The 18,307-nt window shown below is 52.2% G+C and overlaps 1 protein-coding gene across 8 annotated transcripts in view; it reads left to right on the top strand.

Annotated features, from left to right (window-relative positions):
- Positions 1–18,307, top strand: part of DIDO1 (death inducer-obliterator 1) — a 49,644-nt gene that overhangs the window by 19,696 nt on the left and 11,641 nt on the right. For all 8 annotated transcript variants that reach the window (XM_025263832.3, XM_044927400.2, XM_025263831.3 and 5 more), the window contains 12 exons: positions 409–1,246; positions 2,050–2,371; positions 4,260–4,472; positions 5,144–5,357; positions 13,701–14,175; positions 14,447–14,606; positions 14,998–15,114; positions 15,229–15,333; positions 15,569–15,704; positions 15,897–16,425; positions 16,971–17,124; positions 17,915–18,004. In XM_025263832.3, the coding sequence (XP_025119617.3) occupies positions 411–1,246; positions 2,050–2,371; positions 4,260–4,472; positions 5,144–5,357; positions 13,701–14,175; positions 14,447–14,606; positions 14,998–15,114; positions 15,229–15,333; positions 15,569–15,704; positions 15,897–16,425; positions 16,971–17,124; positions 17,915–18,004 (3,351 nt within the window). In that variant the 5' untranslated portion in view covers positions 409–410. The remainder of the gene's footprint in view (positions 1–408; positions 1,247–2,049; positions 2,372–4,259; positions 4,473–5,143; positions 5,358–13,700; positions 14,176–14,446; positions 14,607–14,997; positions 15,115–15,228; positions 15,334–15,568; positions 15,705–15,896; positions 16,426–16,970; positions 17,125–17,914; positions 18,005–18,307) is intronic.

The following is an 18,307-nucleotide window of genomic DNA, read 5'->3' as shown; positions in this document are numbered from 1 at the left end:
GGACATCTTACACTCTGGGGCTCCAGAGTTCTGGGCCCGGAGCCAGCCAGGTGGGAGGTGGGCCCATGTCTCCCTGTGGGGAGCCAGAGAGCCCCTGCTGCCCTTCCTGCCCCGTCCTGGCAGCATTACTGCCCAATTCCTCATTCTCCTTGACTTCTGGTATACATGCTTATCCTCAGCAGTCAGGGGACACATTCATAGATGCAGTTTGCTCGCTGGGTTTTCCTCCTGAGCATGGGATTCGTCACTGAATCCTCCTGCACTGTAGAAGCATTTTTGCTTTCTGTAGGTTGGGTTCTCCCATGTGTGAGGGAGTGTCCCCTGTGCTTGCTCGTAGCTGATGGGTGTCAGGCCCGGACCGCAGCCCTGGCTGATGCCTGACATGGCCTGGTTGTGTTTCCTTGTCAGGTATGGATGACAAGGGTGACCCAAGTGGTGAGGAGGCGCCCAAAGCCATCAAGCCCACCAGCAAGGAGTTCCGGAAGACTTGGGGCTTCCGGAGGACCACCATTGCTAAGCGCGAGGGTGCCGGGGATGCGGAGGTGGACACCCTGGAGCCGTCGCCCCGGCAGCAGCAGAGCCCATCCCTGCGGCGCAGTGGGCGGCAGCCGAAGCGCACTGAGCGGGTGGAGGAGTTTCTAACCACTGTGCGGCGCCGTGGCCGTCGGAGTGCCCCCGTGTCCCTGGAGGACTCTGGGGAGCCAGCGTCCTGTCCAGCGACAGACGCGGAGACCGCCTCTGAGGGCAGTGTGGAGAGCGCCTCGGACGGGAAGAGTGGGCCCAGGTCCAGCTCCACGGGTGCTAAGCAGCGGCTGGCCTCCTCGGCAAAGGCCAGAGAGGGCGAGGACGAGGACGACACGTCCGACAGCGACAGCGACGGACTGACCTTGAAGGAACTCCAGAACCGCTTGCGGAAGAAGCGTGAGCAGGAGCCCGCGGACCGGCCCACGAGGGGCATCCAGAACCGCCTGCGGAGGAAGCGGCGAGAGGAGGACCCGGCTGAGACCGTGGACGTCCAGGCAGGGGATGTGATGGAGGGCTCACTGCCCGCCTCACGGGAGCCTGAGGGCGACCTGGGGGCTGCGGCCCAGGCAGCAAAAGAGGACAGAGAGGGCCGGCAGGATGGGAGAGTGGCCCCAGGAGGGAGAGCCGAGGAAGCCGCAGACTCGGTCCGGCACAAGCCGGAGTGTGAGGTGTACGACCCCAGCGCCCTGTACTGCCTGTGCCGCCAGCCTCACAACAACAGGTGGGTCGTGGGGGACGGTTGGGGGCAGAGCCAGGGAAACTGCCGGAGACTTCACTGTTCTCTTAAGAGAGTCTTAAGCTGGCCTGAATGAGTGACTTGTTCGTTGGGAAAGATGAGCAAGTCATTGTCAGAAAGAAACCAGTGGAGTGGGTGGGCACTACCCAGAACCATGCCCTTTTCAGGTGGTGGCTGGTGTGGGATGTTGGCTGCCTGGTTACACCAGCCATGGCAGTGAATGGGTGTGATGGCTTGCACCAGAGTGGGTCTGCTGCCCAAGAGAGCCCTCAGGACGCTGCTCAGACTGGCTGTGACTGGGGCACAGTGTGGACATTGGGTAGTTGCAGGGGTAAAGGAGTGGCTGCCATTCTGTGGACAGGCATTTGCGGTCCAGGGCAGGATGCCCTCGAAGAAAAGGATGTAATTTGGTAATGTACAGTGGTAATAGAACTGAGAGAAGGGCACACTGACATTCTTTATGCTCCGTGTTTCTGTAATTTTTTTTAAAAACAGAGTGAATTTGACTTATTGATATTTTTAAAATTGAGTTTGTCTCTCCCTTTTCATTCCTGATACCATTGGCTTCCCTGGTGGCTCAGGCAGTAAAGAATTCGCCTGCAATGCGGGAAACCTGGGTTCAATCCCTGGGTTGGGAAGATCCCCTGGAGGAGAGAATGGCAACCCACTCCAGTATCCTTGCCTAGGCAATCCCATGGACAGAGGAGCTTGGCAGACTACAGTCCATGGGGTCGCGAAGAGTTGGACACAACTGAGTGACTAACACTTTGACCGTTGTTTTATTTCAGGTTTATGATTTGCTGTGACCGATGTGAAGAATGGTTTCATGGTGACTGTGTGGGCATTTCTGAGGCTCGAGGGCGCCTCTTGGAGAGGAATGGGGAAGACTACATCTGCCCCAACTGCACGATCCTGCAGGTGCAGGATGAGGCCAGCTCAGAAGCCACAGACATGCAGGACACGAGGTCAGGACCCCTGGGTGCCGACAGCACGGACTTCACCAGTATAGGAACCGTGGAGCAGAAATCAAGTGAAGACCAGGGAATTAAGGGTAGAATTGAAAAAGCTGCAAACCCAAGTGGCAAGAAGAAACTCAAGATATTCCAGCCCGTAAGTACTTATTTCCTGAGGCCGATGGTAGAGGTGACTGTAAGCCCTCAACTGCCTTTGGCAGAAACATCAAGATCGGAAGCGTCTGTCTTCTGAGATAAGTTAGGTTTTCCCTGCAGTGACTGGCGTAGGGCTGGGCTCTGTGGGCTCTTGGGTCCATGCACCTGCTCAGGGCCAGCATGGCCTGGTCTGTTTTTTGATGTTGTTAACTGTGTCTGTCTCCTGTGCTGTGATTACTGATTTAACGTATTTCATAATTTTTTAAAAAAATTAGTCTTTAGTGTTCTCACGACCAGCATCCTGAGCTTAAAGTTTAAGTGCATGTATTAAGAAAATTACTTTCGAGTCACAGAAGCACATGTGCACCTGTATCACCTGCCCTGTCTTGAGAAAACCAGTAGTCTTATCCCCACCTCAAGGCAAGATGCCGAGGCCACCCAGAGCGGCGGCACAGCTCCTCAGGGTGACAAGATGACTGTGCCTGATACACCCTCTGTGATGGTGTTCCCCACTCGCCAGTGTTTGTGCAGCTCTTTTTTCCTCCTTTCCCAGCTCTTTTCACACATGTCTTGTCCAGGGGTTGTGGTTTCCGTGCATCTTGAGAACTGTCTCAGGTGCTCACAAGTGTCATACTCAGTGTGTTTTCACCCCAAGCCTTCCTTGAATTAGGGGCCCACCCCACCACCATGGCCCATCTCTTGTAGGTGTTGTACACGCAGGGGTCCTGTGGTGGGGTCCTGTGGTGGCCATGTCAGCACCCTTGCCATCACCCCCTTGCAGTGAGTTAGCTTTGAGGCCTGGACCCTGTCCTGGGGGTGTGAAGAGGCACTAAGTGGAAATATGAGAATAACTAGTAATTAAGGAAAACATAACAGAAATGGAAATCAGCAGGAAGCATCATCTTCCTGCTGTGTTTAAGACTGCACATAAGCTTAAGTGTTTTTTCTGGGTAAAACTTGGATTCTGTGGAGGAAAGTCAGTTAAGTACATTATTTGAGGAAAAAGATTTTGCTCAAGTGCATTTCATGTATATGTCACATACATTATTAGTCTTGACCATTAAAATGTGCTTTAGTAATCATGGCCACAAGCAGCTGTGTTCAGCCCTTGTCATATTCCAGATTGCTGCTGGATAACAGGTGACCAGAACTTAGCGACTTAGACAATACACGTCCATTAACCCAGAAACCCAGGCCTAGCTGAGCCAGGTCCTTGGTTCTGGGTCTTATAAGACTGCTCTCCATGTGTCAGTGGGGCTAGGGTCTCATCAGTCTTGGCTGGGGTAAAATCCACTTCCAAAAGCTTTCACGTAACTTAGCATATGAAGTATGTTCCTGGCAGTTTCTGTGGCATGCTTATACTGGACCTGTTGTTTCTGAGATCCGTGTGTAATTGGGTGTTCTGACTGTTGCCTGAGGTCCTTGACTGCAGAGCCCAGGCCTGGGCAGCCTCCCAGCAGAGCCAGCAATGGAGTGTTCACTCTTCTGGAGGCTCAGTTCCTCTTTTGAGGGTTTTTACCTGATAAGTCAAACCTTTGGACTAACTCAAAAGCCTCTTACCTGGTATCTTAATTAAATTGGCAAAATCCATGCCCATTCGGTCAATGACAGAACCTAATTCTGGTGTGAAATCCCGCTGTGTTGAGAAGTGTGCAGCAGAAGTCCTCTCAGAGTTCTGCCCACTGTGCGGGGCATGAAAGGTGGTTGAAAACGTGATGCCTTACTCAGTGGAGGAGGGTTTATGTGTTTTGAATAAACAGATACATTTTTATGCATAATCATTCATACATGATTAAAGGTGTTAATCTCGGTACCATAAATAGTGACCTTACAGAGCATGGTGCCTGCCCCAGCAGGGGAGTACCTTGAACCCGTGTCTGGTCTTGCAGGTCGTGGAAGCGCCTGGTGCTGCCAAGTGCATCGGCCCTGGGTGCTCAAGCGTGGCACAACCCGACTCAGTCTACTGCAGCAACGACTGCATCCTGAAGCACGCTGCGGCCACCATGCGCTTCCTGAGTGCAGGGAAGGAGCAGAAACCCAAAGCAAAAGAAAAGCTGAAGACAAAGCCAGAAAAAATCGTTCTTCAAAAATGTAGCGTTCAAGTAAGTTGACCAAGACCAGCAATTTGCGTAGTTGAAACCAAAATCGCCGGGAAGTGCCAGGCTTGGTGGGTTGATTGAGAGAGAGGAAGGTACACAGGCCTAGAGGGGCCAAGACGCCTGCACGCTGCCCTCCGCCTTCCCCACCAGTGTTCTGGTCAGAATTATGAAGAGGCACGTGTTCTCATGTTTTCTTCTCCTGTCTCTAGCTGAGGGACTAACAGAAACACGGAAGCCAGTGGCTGCATGGAGTAGCTCCCCCTGCAGATCAGCCCTCTTGGGAGCGAGTGGTCCCTGTTGGAGTCTAGGCAGTGGGGTTGGGAAGCGGGCCCTGAGGGTGCCCACATTGAGTGTTTGGGGGGGTGCAGGGGTACGCCTGTCCTCTCCATGTGCTGTTAAGTCCACAGCCCCTGTCTGGACAGTGTTGCTTGGGTGCATTTTCAAATGGGGGCACTGCCTGCTGTGCTCGCGCTTCATTTCACTGCTTCGCTCCAAAGCCCCTCGTTGTCCTGTCAGCCTGGCCCCTCAGCAAGATGCTAGGGCGGTGGCCGATGCAGCTCATGGGCTGGGGTGACCCAGGAGCTGAGTGTGTCCTGACCTGCGCCGCTGAGTAAAACAACTGCAGGCTAGCTTCGGTGATCTCCCTAGTGATTGGGGCTTTACTGATTATCCAGGCAGGCATTAAAATCTCTTCTGTGCACAAGAGACTGGCTTCAGACAAGAAGGAAAACGTGGTGAAGAAGGCAGCAGTGGCCCCTCCCAGGAACGAGGTCCTCACTAAGGAGCCAGTCTGTGAGAGCAGCACGCCGTCCTGGGCCAGCGACCACAATTACAATGCAGTAAAGCCAGAACAGACTGCTGCCCCCTGGCCGCCACTGTTGTATAAATGTATGTATCACCCAGGGGGAGCTCTGGACCCTTCCTGGTCTTTCTGGACGGCCATGCACTCAGGCCTGTTCAGAGCTAGGAGTTGTAGCCATGTGTGGTGCTGCACCTGCAGAGATTGGAGCCCTTGCCCGAGGCCAGGAGGCCTCCTGAGCCTGGCGCACCTTTCCTTAGTCTGTCGGGACTTCCTGTCAGTGTTTCCAGAAAGCTGTACCAGCTCATGGCTGAATGTTCACCTCTGACCATTGATGTCTTTAATCACTTTCTTTATTATTAGGCTCTGGTAAGTATGTGTAGTGTCTTCAACAGAACCTGATGGTGGGGCACTCATCCCACCCCCAAGGTCCGCCGGAGTCTGCCACGGTGCCACCACCGCCGGGAGCTCTCCACATGGGGCTGTGCCATGCAGCCTGCTCCCTACACACGTGACCCTCTCTTCTCTGTATGTTGTGGGAATCTCTTACTGCACAGTAGTGATGTAGCTGATTTTCAGCTGAAGTATGATTTTCAGGAGTTAAATTATTTTTGACCAAACTGGGATTTTTTTCACGTCCAATTCACATACTACACATGACATAAATACACATGCCAGTCCTGAAGGCCCTGGCCCACTTCCTGTGCTGGAAGGTAAGTGAACAAGACATCTCTGCGCTGAGCAGCACCCAGACCAGGAGTCCCGCCCTGCCCTCCTCCCCCGCTTCCTGGGAATGGGCTTGGATGGGTCAGACAGGCTCATGCAGTCCCAGAGGAGACTGTGCAGCTTGACTCTCCTCTGTTCTTATTTCTCAGCCTCATTCTCCAAAATTAAATTTTGGACGCTTAAATTGCTCCAGGGCACATTGTATTCTGTGATTGAGATTATTTTGTGCTCAGGTTTAATTTATGCTCTTAAACTCTTGCAACTTTTTTGAAAGCACCAAAAGGTTAAGTGGTCCTAAATTTCCAGATTACAGGCGAGTGCTGCCTCCCTTCAGCCCAATCTTAAGCTAGTCCCCCAAAGGGGGACCTCCTGGCTATAATGTGGCTAGAAAACTGCATAACTAGATGCATTTTTGAGAATGTAAATGACCCAAGACCTAAGAAATGAAGTTGCAAGTAAACTGCAAAGTGATACTACGTGTATGTATGTATATATATACATATATATATATATTTTCGGATATTAGGAGTGAGTGGTTAAATATTAACCAGATGCTGTATTAAAATGAGTTTCAATACACCTCAGATTGTTTGAACTAAGAACTTCGTGCTAACAACGTGTCAAATTTCCATCAAATTATAGCACCTCAACACAGTAGAGGTACACCTCTACACAGTAGCACTTTACAGGGCTTATGATTGGACCTAACTGTAACCATCACCCGGCTGTGAGCGGGCGGGGAACAGCCTCTCTGGGATCCTGTGCTAACTGCTCTCGGTTGGTTGTAGGCATGTGGCAGAATAAAAGGAAGACCGGGGTGTAGCCACAAACTTGGGTGATTGATTTCTCTCCAATTTCCTTCTCTGTCGACCAGGATCCCCCAGGCTCTGAGCTAGGAGTCAGCTGTAGGGTGCTCCACAAGTTAGGAAAGTTGACAGACAGGAGGGGTGGGCGCTTGTCCCCCAACTCTTTATTCTGGGTTTTTGGTGGAAGACTGGGGTGGAGGGGTGGGGAGGTGGGGAGATCGGCCCACGAGGAGGCAGTGACTGCTCACAGGCGGGGTTTTCTCTTCCCTCTGCCCTGCCTTTTCTTTCTGCACATCAGCTCCTCACTGACTTTCCCAGCACATTTACGGCTCAGAACCATGTGGATGGATAGCCACAACTTTCAAGCCTGCATAAGGCTAGTTTTTGAGCTAGTTGAGCTAGTTGCTTCTGATGATTTTTTGTTATCCCAGAAATGTCATCTTCCCAAAAGATGATTGGGAGGAGCGTTAAAGGGCGCTGGTAAACACCCGACTTCGCCTCGGTGAGTAGCAGCTATGCCTCTGCCTCTTCCCCAAACCACCACCTGACAGGGCGGGGGCTGCGGACCTTCCCCAGGGCCCTGCACACACACTCAGCAGGACCCTTACCTGCCACCCGAGCCTCAGGTGTGACTTTTCTCTGGGTGCAGGTGATGCCAGGACAGTCATCAGGAGGGGGCGTTGTCCACATGGCCCTGGGTCCAGGTCAAGTCTTGGGTAGATGTTGGGAGGTCAGCGTGCTGCCCCGGCGGTGCTCTGGACGCTCCTCTCCCAGGCTGGCCCCGGCCTGAGGTTGTGGGTGAGGGGCAGCCCTTGCTGTGCATGAGGGCTCTGACCTACTGCCCCCGCGGACGTAGAGCCCTTCACATCCTTGGGGTGATGGGAGTAACATGTACTTGCTCTCTGATATTTATTTATATTGTTTTTCAGAGTTTCTGTACAGTTTAGCTTAGGGAAACAGTTGCCGTTTTATTTCTCCCCCAAATTATGATGTATGTTCCTGTTTTCATAGTTCTGAAACTCGTTTTTCCTCTCCACCTCCTCCTCTTCACTTCTCAGTACTATCCAGGCACAAAGAGGGCTGAAGTGTTTTTTCTGAAGTGTCCCTGGTTTGTTAGAATTTGAAAGTGGGACTCTGACAGACTCAGAACATTTCCCCATATTTTAGGCTCCCTCCATGGCCCCGAGGTGATTTGAACAAACACGGGATTTGAACAAAATTTTGAATGAAAATGAAATTTCTGCAGTTTCCTTTAGCTTTGAGAATTAAAATGGGAACCCCTGGCAGAACCTGTGCGCCAGGTCCAGTGATGCTGAGCAGCCTGCTGGGACACAAGTGTGGCCCCCGTGAGCCACGTGTCCAGTCTCCCAAGTTGCGGCTCCGTGGGCTCCAGGACCCAGGGATGTGGTTTCATAGGGGTGCAGGCTGTGAGAGGAGAAGAGCAGTCAGTAGTGATGGCCCCCTCAGAGAGACATGTTTTATCAGCTGCATGAGCCATTTTTATCCGTCTCTTCCAGGATAGTGGCAAAAAAAAAAAAGTGTTTGGTGACAAACTAGCTTTGCACATCTGCATCTCTCCCCCCACTTGGAGTCAGAACCTGTTCTCATACAGGGTTCACCAAGATGGCTGTTTTTTGTTACCCATACAGCTGGAATGTTTTTGGATGTCATTGACATTATCTGGTATTTTTAAGTATTTTACTTCTCACAAGTGTTTGATTTTTTTAATAGCCAGCTGTTCAGAAAGTTAGTGCAGGGAAGGTTTTGCATGCACAGGTGTTTTCTCTGACAGACCCTCAGGTGTGCCCAGGCTGCCCCCCATAGTTCTGGTGTTTCACCGGGGGCATGGGGTAGAAGCTTCCAGCAGGACCGGTCTTGCTCACCACGCTTGCTCTTCTGTGGCCTGCGTGTGGCCTGTGGGGCTCTGCGTCTCCTGTGACACATGCAGACAAGCCCTGAGGCAGAGTCCCGAGGTGGCATCGAGTCCACAGGCCTCTGAAGATGCAGCTGTACACCCTCCCCTGTGGTTCACGGGGCTCGGGTGTGTTTGAACAGTTAACACCTTCGATGTTTGTTGCATATCACTGTGCACATAGTTATAGTCTTTCTTCTGAAAGTTAAAGAAGTTAACCTAAGAAGATCGGTAAAATTTTCCACTTTAAATTTATGTAAACGAAGCTTGGGGCGTTGCCGTGCACCAGGAGGCATCAACAGGACAAACAGCAAGGTAACTGCCGCTTAACCCTCCGGGTCAGCAGGTGCCTTGGGCCACAGGCTCCACTGAGCGCCACCCTTGGGGACTAGGGGCCTGCAGGGTGGGGGCAGTAAGCGTCCAACCTGCCCCTGGCCCCATCATGGTTCTTAAAGTTGTAGATGATTTAGGCACAGACGAGTGAAAACTGAACCTCATTAAAGTGGTAGGAGTGCCTGGTGGCAGGGTCGGAACTCAGGATACGCAGCAGCTCTGCTCCTGGTGGGGTCTCGGGACAGGGGTTACCCCCACCACTAGCCATGCAGACAGGACACGGGAACACTGCCTCCCATGGCCTCCGTCCCATGTCATCCTAGTGATTCCTGTTGAAGGGGTGACTTTGACCGTTTCTTTCATACATTACCAACCCATTATGGATCATTCAGTATTTTATTTTCAAAATGCTGTATGTGAAACTATTAAAACAGGAAGGGTTGTTTGCCTCTGAAAGTGTACTCGGTTTTTTTGCAAATTTATTATGGATAGTTCTCTGCACCTCTCTAGGTGTAAGTCACTCAAATACTGGATATCAGTAAGAAAAAAGTCCATCTGGACAAGCTTTGGCCCCAAAGCAGGACAGTTAGGCTATGCACCCACATACAGACCCCTGCTGTGAGAGCTCGGGGCCAGAGCTCAGGCCTCCCAAGTTTTCTCTGTACCACCGCCCCCCCCCCCCCCCGCCCCCGCCCATGTAAGCATTACTACTACTACAGGAGAAATTCACTGAAGAATAATTAAGCAAAGGTACAAGAGCAAAATGGTGTTTTTCACACCAGGAGGAGTCAAAAAGTTGAGAGGCAGCATCATACATGGCCAGGCTGAGCTGAAAATAGAGCTGCTGATAACAGTGTGCGGAGTCCATCCCCCAGATCTACTATGGCCTCTGAGCCCTGGCTGGTCGGTTCCCTTACCCGATCCTTGGGCAGTAGCTGCCTTGTCTGGGCAGGTTTGTAGCCACGTGGGAATGGGCAAGGGGGGAAAGGGAGGGGGTCCTCTACTCACACCATGCGGTGAGTCGTGCTTGGCGCCTGGTCACACCAGAAGCTCTGATTCCTTTGACATTTACAGCCCCGTGCTTCCTAAGAAGTGTCCCCCAGCCCGTGCTTCCCCTGTACCCCGCTTTCATTGTTACTCTAAGCCTCGTATCTAGGGGCCTTTAGGGTAAATTGGCACCTCGTTTGGGCAGGATGAAAGGCATAAAGCCATGGCCGTCCCTCAGGGTTTCTCGCCGGGCCCTGTGAGGAGCCACCCTGCAACAGCCTTGACTGGGCGCGGGCAGCCCGTCGCTGCTGCCTCGTCCTGCTGCAGCTGCAAAGCACTGACTGCCCGTGGAGGGCGGCCCTCCACGCCGCTGTCCTCCCGTCCCCACCGAGGCCCACCAGTGCCACCCAGTGGCCAGCGAAGCTGTAGCGCCACAGCTGCCTCACCGAGTGACAAGGCCTCCGGTTTCATGCTGATTGGGAAATTAGCCAATTAGAATGTTGCTGGTCCCTGAACGCACCGGCCTGCCTGGTTCCTACCGGGCTTCACCACAAACAACTCATTTCCAGTACAAACCAATGGCCGGACCCAGCAGAAACGACGTCATCTGGGGCAGTGACCTGGCCACCGGGCAGCTTTTCCTCCTGTAGCTGCTTCCCAAGAAAACACCTAGCCTGGAACTCGGGCCACTCTTTGCCACAGGCAGGACCCCAGGATGACCCAGACTGGGCACACACTCCTGGGGGAGGGGGCTATGTTCCTCCAACTTGCAGGCTGGTAGTCTTCCCTGCTTCCTGACAGCACTGGGGGGGGCGGGGGGGTCTGCCATCTCTGGAGCCACGATGCCCTGGGGGTGCTGCTTTCCTTCCCTTCTGTGAAGGTGCACACACGGTAACAGGAGTTTGGGTGAAGAGTCGGCAGGTGCAATTTAAGCTCTACACAGAAATGAGTGTGTCATTGTCGCACTCCAGTGCTGTGTGGTGTCCTGCCATTCCGGCAGCAACCAGCCCACATGTGACGGTGGGGCCAGATGGACAAGGGGGACAGAGACAACTAGCTGTTAAGGTCCACCAGTGCCCATATTTTTGCCAGTTTCTTAATTTACACTAGTTACACCTACGTACATACTCTGAGATGCAGGGAAGACAGGATGAAAGGTGACTTTAAAAAGCCAGAAGCAACTAGTTTTCCAAGAGAGCAGAAGGCTGGTTCAGGAAAGCTGTCCCCTAATTCTCAGGTGATGTTCACTTACTGTACCTGCTCCTGGACAGCAGATCGCTCACTTCAGTCACCTGGACTGGGAATGGCCCAGAAATAAGCCTCTGGCTTGTGTTTCCAAGTGAGGGTGCACCGGTGAGACAGGACAAGCATGGGTCTTAGGGAGTGAAGGATGTGAAGTTAACAGGAATTGTCACCTGAAACAATGTAGATGCCACGTGGCAGGATTTGAGACCCCATCACAGGTGCCTCACTGAGGATTCTGGAAGCACTTTAGGCTACCATTTTGGAGTTATTTAAAAATGTTAAGAATAATCTCAGTGGAGTTTGTAAAAAAAAAAAGCAGTGACTGGGCTGGTTTTAGGTCTGGATTTTAATCCTGACAGGCTGGTTCCTTCATCCCCTGCTGGTGGTCACGTCTGGGACCGCATCCTGCTGCACTCTGTTCTTTCCCCCAAGAAGAGGGCCTCCACCCGTCTCATTTAACCTAAACTCTAGCAGTCCGCACATTAGGTGCTGCAGACCCTCTTAGCCAAGTCAGCTGGTGAAGAAAAGTTTCCATGTACTGAGGTGTGGCAACTCCCTTAGGGACGTGAACTTGAGCTGATGAAATAATACGTACAGAAATGTAATTTTTCATTTTAGTCACTGTGAGGTCCCCAGTTTTTACTGTACGAACTGATTTGCTGATGGGATGTGGGTATTGGCCAGCAGGGTGGACGTAGAGCATGAGTGAGCCCTCCATGGGAAGTGGGTGGTCTTGGGAAAGCCTAGACAGCATCACATGGGGGTGCCAGCAGACACGGGAATAGTGGTTGGGACACCGTGGATGAGGGGCATGGATCAGGCTTTGTGAGATGGAAATGGGAGACTGGTAGTCAAGATTGTTGCTTGATGACAATGAACTGCCTCTAACCCGACTTTTAATTAAAAGTGTTGGGTGTGCATAGTACCCCTATTTCAAACTTGGTTAAAAATTAATTTCCTTTAAACTATGAAGTGGAAAAAACTTGCAGTCCTTGGGCTTTTAGCACCCTGTCTGCCCTGGCATTGCCAGTGTTGGAGGCAGGGCACTTCTGGAGGGCAGCGCTCTGACCCTGTGCCAGGATGGCCCTGCTTGATGTTGGCCATGATGCCTTGGGGCTGTTGTGGGGTCAAGCCTTAGCTGCAGATAGGGTCTCACTTTGCTCACTGGACTTTCCCTGGGTCTCCCTAGGACAGTTGTAAGAAGCACCAGCAGGTGACAAATCGGTGGCTCTAATCTCTGGGTAAAGTGGGAAGGTTGCTGGAACATGAAGTCTCCCATTTAGGTGCTGGGGGCTCACCATGCCGTGGGTGTTTTAAGTCTGCACCTGGGCAGGCAGCCTCTCCATCGGTCCCATGTGAGATGACCACCTGCCCCAGGTGGTGTCCCCATGCTGTCCCAGCTCGCACCCTGGACCCGCCTGTTCCCCCATCCTGCCCATCTGGGTTCAACCATTCTGGGCAGTGGACTGGAGCGGGGCTGTCTGGGAGTGGGCCATAGAACCCAGTACCAAGGGACTGTTTGTAAAAAAAAAAAAAGTCAGTGACAGCTGGTTTTAGGTCTGGATTTTAATCTTGACAGGCTGATTCTGAGAATGACCTGCTTTGCTTACCTGCAGGTGCAGCTCTCTCGGTCTGATACAGGGTTAGGTATACTCTGTCAGCATGAAGTACTGGCATAAAGATTTCCGTTTTAGCTTTTGGCTGCATCCCTGTCTGGGTTAAAAGCTTGAACCTACTGTCTTAGCCAGTAACAAGCTGCAGCTGGAGGCATGTGAATGGGAATGTGTTGTGGCCCTGCCACCCGGCTCCTGGTATAAAAGTAGCTGGCCTCCCCCATGTTGCAGTCTTCTCCCAGAATCCTGTGTCTCATTAATCTTACCATGTCCAGTTGACTTTCCGAAAGAATGATGAACACCTGTGAGTCCCTTACCCCTGGGATGGACTCTTGCTAGTACTTTCAGAGCCTTGTGGTGTTGGGGGGGCGGTGGTGGGCAGTGAACATGCATTTAAAGAGTGTGTCTGCAGCATTCTGGAAAGGTTTTCTAAGTTCATGTTTACCAAAAATTGCACTGGAGTTCTCCATGAGAGTGGTCTTTGAAATTATACCTTTTCTTGATAAAGTGAAATTTGCCCTTCAATTTTCAAGTTATGTTAGCGGTTTAAATTTAGCCTTTAACAGCTTACTGGATTATTGGTTTTTTAATTAATAATAAAGCATTTGTCCTCGAAGTATATAGTCGCTATCAGAATTGTTGCTGGTAGTCCTTTTTACACTCCGTTTGTGAATTCAACAGTTACTTTAAAAGTTCTCTTTAAGTCCATCTCACAGAGTGATGCCTGGTTAGCCCTGCTGGTTTCTGGTGCACATGCTGTGTGGGCCCCCCACGCCCCCACCTCACTAAGCAGGTCTCTCTCCTTTGCAGCTGTGAAGGAGGACAGACGCATGGAGGACAAGACGGCTGTGGTGGTGGCGAAGAAGTTGGCTCCTCCAGGCTCCTCGGGGGCCGGCAGACAACCCCCGGGCAGAAATCTCCTTCCAAAGAAGTCCCCTTCTTTTGCAAACACAGCAGTGGCCAAGCCCACTGTCAGAAAGTCGCCCTCAGGCTTCAAGGGCACCATCCCCAAGAGGCCATGGCTCTCGTCCACCACCTCCCCCTCAGGCAGCGCTCCCCCTGCCAAGCAGGCAGGGCTGGTGACTGCTGCTGCCGCGTCTGCTTCCAGAAAGTTCCCCAGCTCTGCTGCTTCTGTGGGAGCTGTCAGGAAGCCTGGGAGCACCTCCGTTCCCCTGGCCTCTCCAGCGCCGGGACGCCTGGGCCCCGTGAGCCCAGCCTCATCCCAGCCAAATTCACAAATTCGGCAGAACATAAGACGCTCCTTGAAGGAGATCTTGTGGAAAAGGTGCGCTGTTTCACTATTTCCTATCTGTTAAAATGGATGGCTTTCCCCATAAAAGGTGGCAGTTTCATGGTAGCCCCACTGTTCAAAGGAAAAAGTCACACGTGGGACTTCCCTGGTGATCCAGTGGTTAAGACTCCTCGCTTCCTCAGAGGAGTTTGGGTTCAATCCCCGATCGGTGAACTAAGATCCCACATGGCACATGGCACAGCCCAGAAAATAAAGTCACTTGTAAGTGCAGCAGTTGATTTGGGGCTTTTTTCATTCCTTCTAGAGTCAATGACAGTGATGACTTAATTATGACAGAAAATGAAGTAGGGAAAATTGCACTGCTCATCGAGAAGGAGATGTTTAACTTGTTCCGAGTCACGGACAATCGGTACAAGAGCAAGTACCGCAGCCTCATGTTCAACCTCAAGGACCCCAAAAACCAGGTGTGTGCCAGACCCTTAGGAGTGGGACAGCCCTGGCCAGGTGCTGCCCAGGCCTGCGGTCAGGACACTCGGTCCCCGAAGTGGCTGTGGGTGAGTGCTGTGCACTGTCCTCATGGGGCCGAGCACTTGCCTGGCCAGGCTCCTGCCTGCCTGCGCTACCTCTTAACTCCGTACCTTCTTCAGTCGGCTGTTTTCTGTGAGGTGATCTCTAGCAGGGTTGGTGCAGCAGGCCATCAAATCAGCTGCCCACCTCGGGGCCCCTGTTGTCTGGGCCCTCAACTGGCCTCGGGGAAGGAACTTAACCTTGCTGTGGTCTCCACATCGTTTCTAGTATCTTAGAATCAGACCTGCAGAGGTTTTGAAGGCATGAATGAGACCTATTTGTTTATAGGGACTTTTCCATCGAGTTCTGCGTGAAGAAATCTCATTGGCAAAACTGGTGAGAATGAAGCCAGAAGAACTGGTCTCCAAAGAGCTCTCTGTGTGGAGAGAGCGAACGACAAAGCCTGTGAGTACTGGCAGGAGCGGTGGCTGGAGGCCCAGAAGTGAACTAATAGCCTGTTGGTGCAGGTGAGTCCTCTTGGGGAAGAAGGGCTAAGGCTTTATGTCTTTCTCATTTTAGGTGATGGAGTCCAGAACGAAATTGCACAATGAGACTAAAAAGCCTGCCATTAAACAGGAAGCTGTTCCCGACATGGAAGACTCTCCACCAGTGTCAGACTCTGACGTGAGCACCTGCACCTTTGGGGCTTCCAGATATTGCTGGGTGTTTGAGTTATTGGGAGGACACTGACCTTAAGCAAGTGTGTGGAGTTCTACTGCTCCTCAAGTTCTTGTGTCCAGTGGTCCTGTTCTCTTTCTTCAGTGATCCTTAGTCATGTGGGGTGCTTTCCTCATGGGTGCTGTTCATTTGGGGATGGGTTGGAAAAGAAGTGACCCCTCTGCCACTTGATGTGTGTTAGGAACAGCAAGAGTCGGTGCGGGCGGCCCCCGAGCGGAGTGCAGCGCCACTGCCGGGCGTCTTCAGCAGCATGCTGCAGGACACGACCAGCCAGCACCGGGCACACCTCTTTGACCTGAACTGCAAGATCTGCACGGGTGAGCAGGCCTGGGGACACTGGAGGCCTCTTCCTGACCTTGGGCTCAAGCCAAGTCAGATAGTCAGGAGCTGGAGTACGCCCTGCCTTCAGAGTGCCGCTTCTTAAAGCTGGGGTCGTCCATCTGCTCACGGGCAGGCTTCGCCCTCCACCATGTGGGATTTCTCACGCAGGCCTTCCTCTTGTTCTCCAGGTCAGGTTCCATCCTCGGAAGATGAACCAGCTCCGAAAAAACAGAAGTTATCAGCCTCTGTCAAGAAGGAGGAGTCCAAGTCCAAGCGCGACAGCCCCCCACCTGAGCCAGTTCTCAGCGAGGCAGATGACGCGGCACCCGAAACCCCACCTGAAAATGCCTCAGAGCCAGACCTGGAAAGTGCAGCTCGCACCCACTTGGAGAGGAAGTACCTCCCCGTGCCTCTGGAGGACAGCCAGCCTGAGCCCCCCGCCCTGGAAGGTCTGCCCTGCCCCACCCCTGGTGGTGGCAGCGTGCTCACCACAGTCACAATGTCCGGCCGGGACCCCAGGACTGCACTGGGCGGGCCGAGCACGGCCACAGCTCCCGCAGCAACCCACCCGGAGGGCACCACCCCAGCAGAGCCCCGACAAGATGCACCAAAGCCAGTGCCACCCTCCGTGACGGTGCCCAAGTCCATCCTGGCCAAGCCATCTGCATCCCCCGAGCCCAGATACCTCCTGTCCGTGCCGCCGTCCCCAAGCATCAGGTGCAGCCTCTGCGTTCTTCCTTTCCGATGAACAGGGAGAGCAGTGATGAGTGATTCAGTCATTCAGCTCTGAAATCCACCCAGAAATGCAGCTCTCTTCAGTTTTCTGTTTCATAAAAAGGCATTTTTTAAAGCTTCGGTTTTAGGGTGACTAGTTATCCTCTTAGAGATACAGATCTTAAAAACTAAATTTAGAGCCATCTGCTTTTGTTGCCTATACAGTATATATTTCTTTGACCAAAATATATTTGGTGTCTCAGATGGTAAAGAGTCTGGCTTCCCTGGTGGGTCAGACAGTAAAGAGTCTGCTGCAATGCAGGAGACTTGGGTTCGATACCTGGGTGGGGAAGATCCCCTGGAGAAGGAAATGGCAAGCCACTCCAGTATTCTTACCTGGAAAATCCCATGGACAGAGGAGCCTGACAGGTTACAGTCCGTGAGGTTGCAAAGAGTCAGACATGACTCTCACACAATTTAAGTAAATACTGGCAATTCTTTGGGCAGAGAGAGAAGGTTCACTTACTTTCTGTGGTTTTGTTTTGCAGCATCTCCGAGTCCCGGTCCCCTCCTGAAGGAGATACAACCCTCTTCTTGTCTCGACTCAGCACCATTTGGAAAGGATTTATTAACATGCAAAGTGTAGCCAAGTTTGTCACTAAGGCGTATCCTGTCTCTGGATGTTTTGATTATCTCAGTGAGGTTAGAACTGAGAGAGAGAGAAGTGTGAGAGTGTGTGTGTGCGCACGCACGCATGTACACACCTGTTTTTCAAGGAACTCTGATCCCGCACTGGAGTCAGATGTGAACCAAGAGAGAAGTGTGTATGTGTGTGTGCGCGTGCATGTGTGTGTGTGCACGGGCGTGAGCATACCTGTTTTCCAAGGCACTCTGATCCTGCACTGGAGTCAGAAGTGTGACCGTCTTCCTCTTGAGTGTCTGGATGCACAAGCTCCTCTAGAGGCAAAATAGGGGTTGTTTGTGCTGGGCTGAGTCTGAGATTATGCAGTTCACACAGTGGTGGGAATTCAGACCCTTCATCTTCCCTGAAAAAGCTGAACTCCTCGTCCTCCTCCCTCTGCTCCACTAGAGCTTGTATAGGACCTGGGTGGGTGTATGTGTGCCCAGCTGCATGTGTGCAGGGGCACACACACAGCACCATTGTTTTTCAAAATTAATGAAACAGCACTAGCATTTTAGACTCAGCCAAGAGGGCTCAGGCACTTCTGAATCACACCTGATTGTTGCTCTCTGTTCTTAAAAGAGAACGTTAAAATGCTTTGCTGTCACCCTAGTTAGTAGACGGTTGTCCTCGTACCATCCTTGGGGTTGGTCATTCGTGATCCTGGATGTTAGTTAACTGAGCAGAGTTTGACTGTGTAATCGCTACTTTGTTTGGACTAGTGTGGTTTTCTTGTGAATCTGGTGTCTGGGGTCTCTCTGTGACCACCAGGGTTTTACTGGCCACTTACTCAGAGTCTGTTCCGTTTAGGACCTGCCCGACACGATTCACATTGGTGGGAGGATTGCTCCAAAGACCGTTTGGGATTACATCGGCAAGCTCAAATCCTCAGTGTCCAAGGTACCTGCCTGCAGCCTGGTCGCTGTGCCCGAGAAAGGAGGGGTTTGTTAGTACTTGAAATGTCTCAGTTTGTGAGATGTTTCGAGGTGAATGTTTCAAATCCAGCTGACAGCTGGCCGCCCTGTGAGGGTGTGTTTGGGGAGCATGGCGGTGGAAGCTTTGTGATGTGTGTGCAGCTGAGTTGGTCAGAAACACGGGTGCTTTGCTTCCTTACTGTTGAGCTGCTGGAGTGGGCAGCGGTGGGGGGCCAGCGGAGATGTGGACTCAGCTATGTACCTGCATGTGTGCTGCTCTTTGGTGGAA

This window comes from Bubalus bubalis, chromosome 14 (assembly GCF_019923935.1).
Source record: "Bubalus bubalis isolate 160015118507 breed Murrah chromosome 14, NDDB_SH_1, whole genome shotgun sequence".
Taxonomy (NCBI): domain Eukaryota; kingdom Metazoa; phylum Chordata; class Mammalia; order Artiodactyla; family Bovidae; genus Bubalus; species Bubalus bubalis.
The sequence above is the reverse complement of the archived record's forward strand: the minus strand, read 5'-3'. Positions and strand labels throughout refer to the sequence as shown.